The 13,264-nt window shown below is 40.4% G+C and overlaps 1 protein-coding gene across 1 annotated transcript in view; it reads right to left on the bottom strand.

Moving 5' to 3' along the window:
- LOC137291203 (QRFP-like peptide receptor) overlaps positions 1-12,925 on the bottom strand; it is a 31,401-nt gene extending 18,476 nt beyond the window's left edge. Inside the window, exon 1 of the mRNA XM_067822492.1 lies at positions 12,110-12,925. Within this exon, the coding sequence (XP_067678593.1) occupies positions 12,110-12,418 (309 nt within the window). The 5' untranslated portion in view covers positions 12,419-12,925. The remainder of the gene's footprint in view (positions 1-12,109) is intronic.
- Between the last annotated feature and the right edge of the window lie 339 nt (positions 12,926-13,264).

Raw genomic sequence — 13,264 nt, 5'->3', positions numbered from 1 at the left:
TAAGCATGTTACGTCTAAGAAGTAAGGAATATGAGAAGTGTATGATTAAATATCTAAAGCAGAACGTGCATTTTCTCAGAAAAAGTTTCCGAGACAATACTGAAGCTTCACCTAGATATTACTAAACATGTGCACAGCACCGATCAAACATCTGTTGAAGATTTCATGACTACTTTCAGAAAATAAAAGAAACGGAAATATACTGAAAGCCATTAAAACGCAAAGCACAATGGATTGTGAAACTGAATCACGTTTACACAGACACGACAAGAATCAGGTTCTCGCTATGGTTAGCGGCGTTTCTTCCTCCGTTGGTCAACGTTTTCGGGCCACCCGAAGTGATGCATTTGTCCGCCACCTGGCGCACCACCCTTGACTACAGCTTGACAGGATCGCAATATCCGCGTCTTATACTTCCGAAATAGGTTCAAAGCAGCTGCTGACACTGCAAAGAGGACAATTGGGACAAGACAACGGTGAGAAGACGCCTTAACGCAGTTTTAACGTACCCTTTGCAGATGGACGTCAACGGATTTCTCGACGCCGAGAAAAACTGTGTTTTTGAACATGGTCGTTTTGGAAGGGGTGGTGCCATGCATACTTCTCTATTATCCGAAATATTTATAATGACATTAAATCATGTGTTATGATGAATATCATGACATCAAGCTTCTCTCAGTGTCTGTCGGGGGTCCGTCAAGGAGAAAACCTGCCACCTCTTCTTTTCTCATTTTATTTTAATGATCTTGGAGAATATTTAATATGTAACCGGTGATATGGTCTGAACCTAGAATACGATAATGATCACGTGACCATCTACCTGACACTTTTAGTGTTGCTCTATGCCGAAAGTGCTTTTGCCCTGTGCTTTTAGTAACCTCCATCTGCAGACAGTACTTGATTGGATTTCGCGTTATTGTGATTTCTGGCAAGTTGAAGTTAACGCAGATGAAACTGCTTATATTTGGATCGGGTTCAGCGGGGAAAAACAGAAACCACATTCCTCTATAATCATTGCCACCTTGTTGATACCTTTGGATATCTTGGGATTACATTTCAAAGGAACGGAAGAATGATCACCACTAACAAACATGCTGCAGATATGGGTAATAAAGCCTCCATGTCGAGCGAGAAGTATACATTTACCCATGGATTGTCTTATCTCTTCCTTCGATAAAGTTGTTCTTCCGGTTTTACTTATCGGCTGTGAAATCTGGGGTTTTGAGAACAGTAATTTAAATGAATGTGTGCACCTGAAATTTCTAAACTTGCAGCAGGCCTGAGGAATGGTTTACGCCGAATTTGGAAGGGAACCGCTAGGCAAACAAATCCATAAACGTGCTCAAGCATTCAGGTGCAAGTTATTATGTCCTAATCCTACCAATAAAATTGCCACATTTATGCTAAATTACATGATTAGTAAATGTACCCATGGCTTATTCTTGTCCTTGGCTAAATTACATCAAAGATATTTTAAGAACTTGTGTTATCCCGCATTGTTTTGAATAGCCACATCTATTTTTTCCATAGGAGGAATGGTTAACTGCAAAAGTGGTTCTCAGGACCAGTTGTTATAGTCCTGGAGAAGTGACATTCGGGATTCCTCGAAATGTTTCTACTATTCGATTATAAAAGATTCAACATGTTCTGAAAAGTATTTATAACTCACAGACAATATTTATAAACCTTTAATATATTTTAGAACAATATATTTCATTGCCAATAGAAAAGGGTCGTTGGTCGAACATTGCTCGTGAAGAGAGATTTCGTACATTGTGTAATTCTTAACAAATTGGTGAATAATTCCATTATTTATTTAGATGTAAAGCATTGGTGAATGAACGTTCTTCATTTATTAATGATTATTTTTTTTTAAATGGTCTAAACATGTCAAACCATAAGCAACTTGCTGTGAATACTAAGATACATGTCCTGAAGAAACTGTCAAGATTTTTCAGAACCTTGAGTACGCCATCTTGTTGTACTTTCTACAAATCTATATGTTAAATATATCACATATACCACCGCTGGTGGTCCTTTGAGTAATAAAAGTGTGATACTTCCAACTTGTTGACGCTGGGTGTTCAATCGTAACCTTTGGGCGTGGACACATTGCCACCGTACCTTCAGTGCTCGTAATCGTTGTTCTTCGTCATTATCAAACTCACTGAATGTTATAACATTTCCTCGTGATGACAAGACGTAAATACTCTCACATTTTACAGAAACATTAAATATACATAAACATATGATATAAAATAACTCTAAAAATAATAAGAGATGAAATATCAATATGCAACATCACATTCTCAATGAAGGCGGAGCTCGAGGATACTGGAAAACCTCAGTGTGAGTATTTTTTGGTTTTCAAGAATCCATTTTAAGCAAATAAGCGAGACATTCTTCGCAGCTGCACTTACGGAGACAAGAGATATGAGGCCACTTTTACAAACAGTAATAGAGAGTGCAAAACATGTTAAGTTTTAATGAGATTTTGTCGCCAGCATATTGGTATCGAGCCTAATGGAAACATTCCTTGCTGTTAAATGGAGGGGTACGTTCAGGACTTGTGATGGAAATTGGATTTTGCCCCCGATATGGAGAGATAAGACATGCATCCACTATGTGCACCTCTACTGCTACATGTCACGATGGAGGACATGTACTAACATTGTTTCTCTCGCCAATTCCGGTAATTGGAATCCGGGATTGGTAGAAATAACGGGCCTTGCTTGAAACAAACAAGACAGACAGAGGGATGAAGACGTATGTGCTGTTTGAGGTGGTCACTACCTCAAGCTATATCAAATCGTGCCATCCATCTTCTTAACAATAAGACACTACGCTGCCATCATTAACGTCCTTATTTGTAACGGATAGAACATTCTCGATAGCTATTCTAATCAACCTTTAAATGATGTTGATATATTTTCATAAATGGCCACGTACATACAACACAAATAGATTTAGCACATGCCAGATTACTTTCCGGGGAGATCATTCTCTTCCCACTGAGGTTACTTGTCATATCTTTCTACGTATGGACGGTGTTGGACGGCGGTATGCCACACTAAAATATAACGTATCATGAAGATGAAAATGTAAATGGAGAAGAAGAAGAAGAAGAAGAAGGAGAAGAAGAAGAAGGAACATGAATTACAGGGACACATACGGGCGTTTGGTAAACAGGTAACATTGTTAGTAATATTTCGATAAGATATTTACCAAATGCTTACCATATCTAACTACATACCTTCGTTAACAAGTTTATGTGTACCTCGGGGTCTTACAGTCAGTTTGTGAAGTAACAGAATAACCAGTATTCGTACACACCTGCGGGTGAGAAACCCATGTGATAACTGTTGAGAGATCCAATTCCAGGGTCGGTGATTGACTACTCCATGATGGCGGCCTGAGATGTTCACCCGCGACTGCTTTTCTGATTGGATTATAGTGACATGTTAGTTGTGCCAACTCTAAATCACTAAAATCCGTTTCCTGGGTTTATGGTTTTAAAATGCCAGTACATGTTCTTAGATCATGCCTGGTTTCATCATCATCTTGACTGTAATTTAAAGGCTAATGGTTACAACGTTCGCTTGTCACGCTGAAGACCCGGGTTCTATTCCACATATGCACATAATGTGTGAAGTCCATTTCTGGTATTGCCGATATATTTGCTCTCTCAGTCTTAGGTCAGATCCGGTTTCCATCATCGTTATCGACTTAACTATAATTCTACAGTTCGAACTGTTTATATGCTGGGTCGCGGTAGGTGTTGGTAAGCAGCTGACCGGATGACATATCAAATATGTGCTGTGTATTAAACAACATGTGTTATCTTGATAATACACTAGTGTGTATCGATGAACAGAAAAGGTGAGATTATGGTGTATAGGATACGGATTACTCCAATCGTGCCTGACAGAAACGATCAGGTTTGCAACTCGTTGTGATACAAACAGACGCTCGGGTTGTATATTCACTGTGTGTGTTGGCAATATACACTAACTGGGCAAGAAGAATATCTCCGACTGTCGCGGTCACACTGAGCGTCAGCCCTAGACTCAATGATAACAATGTAAACAGCTGACAATGTGGCAGGTGAACAAGTGGGTGATAACACGAGCAACTTTCGTCGTCGTTGTTGAAATGAAAATGGACACGCTATATTTAATTATAAATTTGATAACATTACAAACTGTTTTTATACATGTGCGTGAAGATCAGCCAAAGCGCTGTCAAATTGTCTCACACATGTAGCGTATTTGTGTTCTGTCACTGAAGCCTTTCTTTGAATGTATGATTTATAAATTGAAACACTGCACCAAGCTGAACGAACCAAAGCAGTCTACACACACATAAAACAGAAATTGTGATGTCCAAGTGAGTTTCCGCCGCACGATCAGCAGGTTAGCATGTACCGGAGGCACCGGAATTTGAATGATTTCTGCTTCCATCAGGCCCACATGCGCAGTAACGAGGCGTGCAGGTCACAACAAACATCACCTGACAATCACATTCCTTCAACACCGTGCATCAAAGCCGATGTTGCCCATCAGGTAATCTACTTCACCGACACAGAGCATGGCCTGACTAGTTCAATAACTCTCTAGCGTGGACGTCATGCAGACAGCACTGTTGGAATACCATGTTCATAATAAGAACCAGTGATCAGGTCATCAGAGGTTCCGGTTCATTGGATGTAAGAGCTTTCTGAACACTATCTCTAAGGTCGAGTTGATGTATATACGGACTCAACACCGCGTACTACAAATACTGACATATACGGGCTGGGGGTATTAGTAGACGGTTGGGGGTATTGTCAATCATCTCCTCCAGATCCCTTTCCACTGTGTGCAGACACACGGTCCAGAATCTACATCAGGTTACGTGTAGCAGTGAGCGTGAGCCCTGTCTATATAACGAGATTACACATGGACGATAATTAAGGCGGGATGATAGGCATCCGCCCCTACCCACCTTCTGGAGCCTCCATTGTCTGGAATGTATCATTTTCCAATCTTACTGGTTTTCCCGTTCAGGAAATATCAGCACGTGGGCCAACTAAACAAAGACAAAACCAATGCTGTTTTTCTGAAAGATGTCTTCCTTTTTTTTACAAATGTATGCATTATTTAATACTTGACAATTAGAATATTCGCCGATGGGAGATTGAAGTTCCTGTGTTTTTCCGAACGGTTAGTATAAAGAACAAACTATTTCAAGCCCCCCCCAAAGTATGTTTGTGAAATGTTAGGAGGTAGCGAGAGCCGAGGCGATTGATAGGTTACAGGTGGAAGCAGCTTGTTTGTGGCTGGATTCTTTCATGCACGTTACAGCGGATACTTTGATATCTGAATGGTATATTGACCCATGCGTTCGCTTATTGACCCATTCGTATGAATCAAGCATTCAGGCAGTCACTGTCAACGGACACACATGCAATGTTTCAGAGAGGTCTGTGTGTTATTGACATGTTACAGTCGTTAACTGGAGTATAACATATTTGGGATGTATTGATGATATTATTCTAAATGTTATTACCTGTTCTCGTCGTGACCAGAACTGACCAGATATCATCGAGGATAATACAAAAATACATTATTACAAAGATAGCCACGTTTAATTGCGCATTCAACCTTTGTCATCAAGAGAAGTAACCGATCTGCGTCATATCCAGTGATATCATCTTAATGTGATTTTGATGGTACACATATAGGACCACTGTGATGTAAGCGCATACCCTCGTTAAATTAACCTTAGTCTTCAGTAAAGGGACCTTTGTGCCTTGAAAATATAGGGGCGGTGGGGTAGCCCAGTAGTTAAAACGTTCGCTTGTCTCGTCGAAGGCCCGGGTTTAGTTCCACACACGGTCATAGTGTGTGAAGCCCATTTGTGGTGTCCTCCGCCGTAATGTTGCTGGAATATTGTTAAAAGCGGCATAAAACCATACTTACTCACTCACATATGAACACAGATCCTAATACCTTCAATCCCACTTGGTTGGCTGTGATACTGGACACCTATGTATTTCTGAAATCGGTGATTGTACTTCAGGAATTAAATGGAACCACGCATTTATTGGCACTTTCTCAACCTAACGTACATAAAAATCTTGCGATCACTTCATGCGATTTTCGTGCTTAATCATAGCGGAATAATAAACATTGAGCAAACATTGGTTCGAGTCTGGTCCCGCTGACAGCAGAAGCAAGGTCATCTAATAATGCCTCGTTTCAGGTGATTTGTCTACAAACGTTTTCTTGTTATGACAATGTAAATCGGTTTGGCATTTCGATCAGGGAGCGTTATCTCCAGGCAGTGAGTTGGTTTAGGATATGACCGTGCTGTATTCTATTACCATGACGTTTAATTGTCAATCTAATAATTTATCAAAACTGGTGTTTAGGCTATAAATACCATATTGATTAAACGACAAGTAGTTGTGGAAGGGCCTCCGGTGTTGCACATCCATGAGGCCATCTGTCTCTTGTAATCAGTTTTTTGACAGATGACAGGCGATGTTACAAAGTATGTATCACGGTTCCCTATACATGAAATATGTGCATTAATGAAAACCCTGTTTGAGCCGCGCTATGGTTGTAATATACCGGTGACCGAGCTGTCGTTAACTGCTACCTGCTCTTTGGGGAGATCGCTCTAAATCACAACTATCTATGCGTCATCGTCTACGTCAAACCAACATTCAACGAACTCTTATAGAAACGGGCGCTGACATTCATTATCATTATCACGCTCGACGACTTCAATTAACATTAACCAGCCAATGATCAACAAGAGATGCTAAATACGCACACAATTTACCGTCGGTGCCTTGAATTTACGTACCCCTAACCGACCAACCCTGACACCCCCTAACCAACCATCCCTGACACCCCCTAACCAACCATCCCTGACACCCCCTAACCGACCAACCCTGACACCCCCTAACCAACCATCCCTGACACCCCCTAACCAACCATCCCTGACACCCCCTAACCAACCATCCCCATGCTAGACTTTAGTGCTGTAATATCCATTATGACGTTGTGTACATGGTAGGCTTTTGCTGTAATATCCATTATGACGTTGTGTACATGGTAGGCTTTTGCTGTAATATCCATTATGACGTTGTGTACATGGTAGGCTTTTGCTGTAATATCCATTATGACGTTGTGTACATGGTAGGCTTTTGCAGAAATATCCATTATGACGTTGTGTACATGGTAGGCTTTTGCAGAAATATCCATTATGACGTTGTGTACATGGTAGGCTTTTGCAGAAATATCCATTATGACGTTGTGCACATGGTAGGCTTTTGCAGAAATATCCATTATGACGTTGTGTACATGGTAGGCTTTTGCAGAAATATCCATTATGACGTTGTGTACATGGTAGGCTTTTGCTGTAATATCCATTATGACGTTGTGTACATGGTAGGCTTTTGCAGAAATATCCATTATGACGTTGTGTACATGGTAGGCTTTTGCAGAAATATCCATTATGACGTTGTGTACATGGTAGGCTTTTGCTGTAATATCCATTATGACATCGTGTACATGGTAGGCTTTTGCAGAAATATCCATTATGACGTTGTGTACATGGTAGGCTTTTGCTGAAATATCCATTATGACGTTGTGTACATGGTAGGCTTTTGCAGAAATATCCATTATGACGTTGTGTACATGGTAGGCTTTTGCTGTAATACGCCTTATGACGTTGTGTACATGGTAGGCTTTTGCAGAAATATCCATTATGACGTTGTGTACATGGTAGGCTTTTGCAGAAATATCCATTATGACGTTGTGTACATGGAAGGCTATTGCAGAAATATACATTATGACGTTGTGTACATGGTAGGCTTTTGCAGAAATATACATTATGACGTTGTGTACATGGTAGGCTTTTGTAGAAATATACATTATGACGTTGTGTACATGGTAGACTTTAGTGCTGTAATATCCCTTATGACGTTGTGTACATGGTAGGCTTTAGTGCTGCAATATCCATTATGACGTTGTGTAGATGGTAGACTTTCGTGCTGTAATATCCATTATGACGTTATGTAGATGGTAGACTTTTGCTGTAATATGCCTTATGACGTTGTGTGCATGGTGGACTTTAGTGCTGTAATATCCATTATGACGTTGTGTAGATGGTAGACTTTTGCTGTAATATCCCTTATGACGTTGTGTGCATGGTGGACTTTAGTGCTGTAATATCCATTATGGCGTTGTGTAGATGGTAGACTTTTGCTGTAATATCCCTTATGACGTTGTGTGCATGGTGGACTTTAGTGCTGCAATATCCATTATGACGTTGTGTAGATGGTAGACTTTAGTGCTGTAATATCCATTATGACGTTGTGTAGATGGTAGGCTTTTGCTGTAATATCCATTATGACGTTGTGTACATGGTAGACTTTAGTGCTGTAATATCCATTATGACGTTGTGTACATGGTAGACTTTTGCTGTAATATCCATTATGACGTTGTGTACATGGTAGGCTTTTGCTGTAATATCCATTATGACGTTGTGTACATGGTAGGCTTTTGCTGTAATATCCATTATGACGTTGTGTACATGGTAGGCTTTTGCTGTAATATCCATTATGACGTTGTGTACATGGTAGGCTTTTGCTGTAATATCCATTATGACGTTGTGTACATGGTAGGCTTTTGCAGAAATATCCATTATGACGTTGTGTACATGGTAGGCTTTTGCTGTAATATCCATTATGACGTTGTGTACATGGTAGGCTTTTGCAGAAATATCCATTATGACGTTGTGTACATGGTAGGCTTTTGCTGTAATATCCATTATGACGTTGTGTACATGGTAGGCTTTTGCAGAAATATCCATTATGACGTTGTGTACATGGTAGGCTTTTGCTGTAATATCCATTATGACGTTGTGTACATGGTAGGCTTTTGCAGAAATATCCATTATGACGTTGTGTACATGGTAGGCTTTTGCAGAAATATCCATTATGACGTTGTGTACATGGTAGGCTTTTGCTGTAATATCCATTATGACATCGTGTACATGGTAGGCTTTTGCAGAAATATCCATTATGACGTTGTGTACATGGTAGGCTTTTGCAGAAATATCCATTATGACGTTGTGTACATGGTAGGCTTTTGCAGAAATATCCATTATGACATCGTGTACATGGTAGGCTTTTGCTGTAATACGCCTTATGACGTTGTGTACATGGTAGGCTTTTGCAGAAATATCCATTATGACGTTGTGTACATGGTAGGCTTTTGCAGAAATATACATTATGACGTTGTGTACATGGTAGGCTTTTGCAGAAATATCCATTATGACGTTGTGTACATGGTAGGCTTTTGCAGAAATATACATTATGACGTTGTGTACATGGTAGGCTTTTGTAGAAATATACATTATGACGTTGTGTACATGGTAGACTTTAGTGCTGTAATATCCCTTATGACGTTGTGTACATGGTAGGCTTTAGTGCTGCAATATCCATTATGACGTTGTGTACATGGTAGACTTTCGTGCTGTAATATCCATTATGACGTTATGTAGATGGTAGACTTTTGCTGTAATATGCCTTATGACGTTGTGTGCATGGTGGACTTTAGTGCTGTAATACCCATTATGACGTTGTGTAGATGGTAGACTTTTGCTGTAATATCCCTTATGACGTTGTGTGCATGGTGGACTTTAGTGCTGTAATATCCATTATGGCGTTGTGTAGATGGTAGACTTTTGCTGTAATATCCCTTATGACGTTGTGTGCATGGTGGACTTTAGTGCTGCAATATCCATTATGACGTTGTGTAGATGGTAGACTTTAGTGCTGTAATATCCATTATGACGTTGTGTAGATGGTAGGCTTTTGCTGTAATATCCCTTATGACGTTGTGTACATGGTAGACTTTAGTGCTGTAATATCCATTATGACGTTGTGTAGATGGTAGACTTTTGCTGTAATACGCCTTATGACGTTGTGTACATGGTAGGCTTTTGCTGTAATATCCGTTATGACGTTGTGTACATGGTAGGCTTTAGTCCTGCAATATCCCTTATGACGTTGTGTGCGTGGTCGACTTTAGTGCTGTAATATCCATTATGACGTTGTGTACATGGTAGAATTTTGCTGTAATACGCCTTATGACGTTGTGTACATGGTAGGCTTTTGCTGTAATATCCGTTATGACGTTGTGTACATGGTAGGTTTTAGTCCTGCAATATCCATTATGACGTTGTGTGCATGGTAGACTTTAGTGCTGTAATACCCATTATGACGTTGTGTAGATGGTAGACTTTTGCTGTAATATGCCTTATGACGTTGTGTACATGGTAGGCTTTTGCTGTAATATCCATTATGACGTTGTGTACATGGTAGACTTTAGTGCTGTAATATCCCTTATGACGTTGTGTACATGGTAGGCTTTAGTGCTGCAAAATCCATTATGACGTTGTGTGCATGGTAGACTTTAGTGCTGTAATATCCATTATGACGTTGTGTAGATGGTAGACTTTTGCTGTAATGTGCCTTATGACGTTGTGTATATGGTAGGCTTTTGCTGTAATATCCCTTATGACGTTGCGTACATGGTAGACTTTAGTGCTGTAATATCCCGTATGACGTTGTGTACATGGTAGGCTTTAGTGCTGCAATATCCATTATGACGTTGTGTGCATGGTGGACTTTAGTGCTGTAGTATCCATTATGACGTTGTGTAGATGGTAGACTTTTGCTGTAATATCCATTATGACGTTGTGTACATGGTAGACTTTAGTGCTGTAATATCCATTATGACGTTGTGTAGATGGTAGGCTTTTGCTGTAATATCCATTATGACGTTGTGTACATGGTGGACTTTAGTGCTGTAATATCCCTTATGACGTTGAGTATAGCTGCTGAACCACCACCAGAACATGATCACCCAACAGCATTATCTCATGGTTTACTGTTTAGATACCTTTCATCTTTCATCTGAAGCTTTTCTGTTAACTATAAATAACGCCCCTCTATCCATAACATGTGTAAGCACGTATCCTGTACACACGTGCCGCTGTGAATGGGATGTAATCAAGTACTTACACATGTATGGCTCTAATATATCATTATTCAGGTTCAAAGGCGACTCATTCACTCCAGTGCATGCGATTACATACTTTTTTTTCTTAAACATAAAAAAGTTCTGTATCTTTTACGTTTATTGCATTAAAGACAGTTTGTGCATTTATTAACGGACTTTAGTATAAAAATGCGTTAGCAAAATAACTTCACAAACTACTTGTTTCATAATCAACTCAAAATGTAGACGGGTGGCATCGTTCAGCGCAGTGATGCAAGACACATTCCACACGGTCTGTTTGAGTTGGCGAGAATTTGGTGTCATTGTTACTTAGGGTTTCGTGGACAATAATAACAACGTCAAAACGTTGCTTGGTTCTTCTGCATTACGCCATGGAATAACCTGCCAAAAATATTGAGAGTGAGCCTTAAACTAGGGGCAAAAACATATGAACATGTAGTAAATACTATCTGATAAGCAATGGCAAAATTGTTTGGGCGGTGAGTAGGTGGGTTTGTGTGGTAAGTAGACTCTAATATCAGCTTGAGGCCCACAGATCAGAGATTTAGGAAATGACCAAAATGCAAAGACAATTGCACTTTTACAATTTACTTCCAGTTGTAAAGTGGATCTCTAAGTCATTGGAAATCAGCAAAATTTACCCAGAACATTAACCTTCGTGATTCTTAAGGTATTTCCAGCATAATCCCTGCAAAGCCATGACTCAGACACATATTAACAAAGACTTAGTAATTGGTTGTTCTTGACAAACAATACGTTAACACGGAGAGATACATTTTAGGCACACGTATCTGTTGATGATATGATTTCATTGATTTCTCCACTTCTTGGAAGACTTCAATCGTCATCAATGAATCTTAACGCTCATGCCAATATTTAAATATCAATCATCACGCTGACCTCAGTGTGTGTATTCTAGAACACAAACGCGTGGTGTTGGTGCAACACTGTATGTCAATTAAGAAAAGTAAGACATGGCGTTATATGCAGTTCACATTACCGTATATTTGTACAGGTGTGCTACTCACCTTAACAGGCACACAGGTGAGCACGAGGAGCAGGTCCGCGGTGGCCAGACTCAGCAGGAATATGTTGGTGACGTTCTGCATGCGCCTGTACCTGGCCACGGACACGATGACCAGCGTGTTGCCCACAAGCCCCAACAACAGAGTCAGGCCGTACCCCAGGGCGTTCGGCACCAACTCATCCAGGGGAACATTGTTCACAGAGTCCTCGTAACTGTAGTAGTACTCGTCGGTGGCGTTTTCCACGTTTTCAGAAACGACGTTATGCGACGTTGTTGTGTCGTGAAATGTCATGAACGAGAGGGTTGTCATTTTGTAAAGGGCACGTTTGATGGTAGATTTTGGCTACTATTCCGTGTAATTTTCATGATTGTGTCATGTTTGTGGTTGTCAGCGGGAACTGAAACCTGGTGCACCGCTCCAGATGGGAACGTGATGTCCTGGCGTAACGTCAAACGCGCTATGTTCTAATGCAATCACGAATCACTTCCAGGAGGAAATTAAATATTTGACATTCTCCGTTTATAATCTGGGCGGCATGGTAATCCATATGGAGATCTCTCTGCTGCCGCAACAGACAGCAAATGTAGCAGTTGTCCAGTATATCGACCCGCACGCTTTGATAACACACCGACAAAAGTTGGCCCTCCTCTCTTACACTGACTTGTCTAACTTGTAGTGACTGTGTATGGCTACAGTGGACGGAGGCCGACTCAAGGAGGAGAGCAGCAGCTCACCCAACGCTCCCCACGTCACGGCGATGAGACAGTCAGTGATCAGCGAGCAGAAGTGGCAACTTAGGTTTAGAATTAAAGCCCTACTGCCTCCAGGCTGCGCGTTGACATTTGTAGTTTATTACTCACATTTCCAATATGGTATCGCTCGATGTCATTAGGTGTATACGTTAGGATTGTTTAATCGAGGTAGCCTGGCGTTGGGATAGTTAGAACACTTTAGGTTCTTGCCGCAATTTGGAAAGAGGGTGTGTAGGAAGTATTCACATATACTGTTGTATATCACTGTTGTATTCATGATACTTTCAGCATATACCTGTGCATCGATTTGTGCTGACCACAAATATGATAAATCACTTGATATGTACATACACATGAACAGAAGTATCGCAACATCTATGATTCATGTATATTCATATCATAA

The sequence above is a fragment of the Haliotis asinina genome, chromosome 7 (genome assembly GCF_037392515.1).
Source record: "Haliotis asinina isolate JCU_RB_2024 chromosome 7, JCU_Hal_asi_v2, whole genome shotgun sequence".
NCBI classification, from domain to species: Eukaryota; Metazoa; Mollusca; class Gastropoda; order Lepetellida; family Haliotidae; genus Haliotis; species Haliotis asinina.
This window is presented reverse-complemented; position numbering and strand designations above follow the sequence as displayed.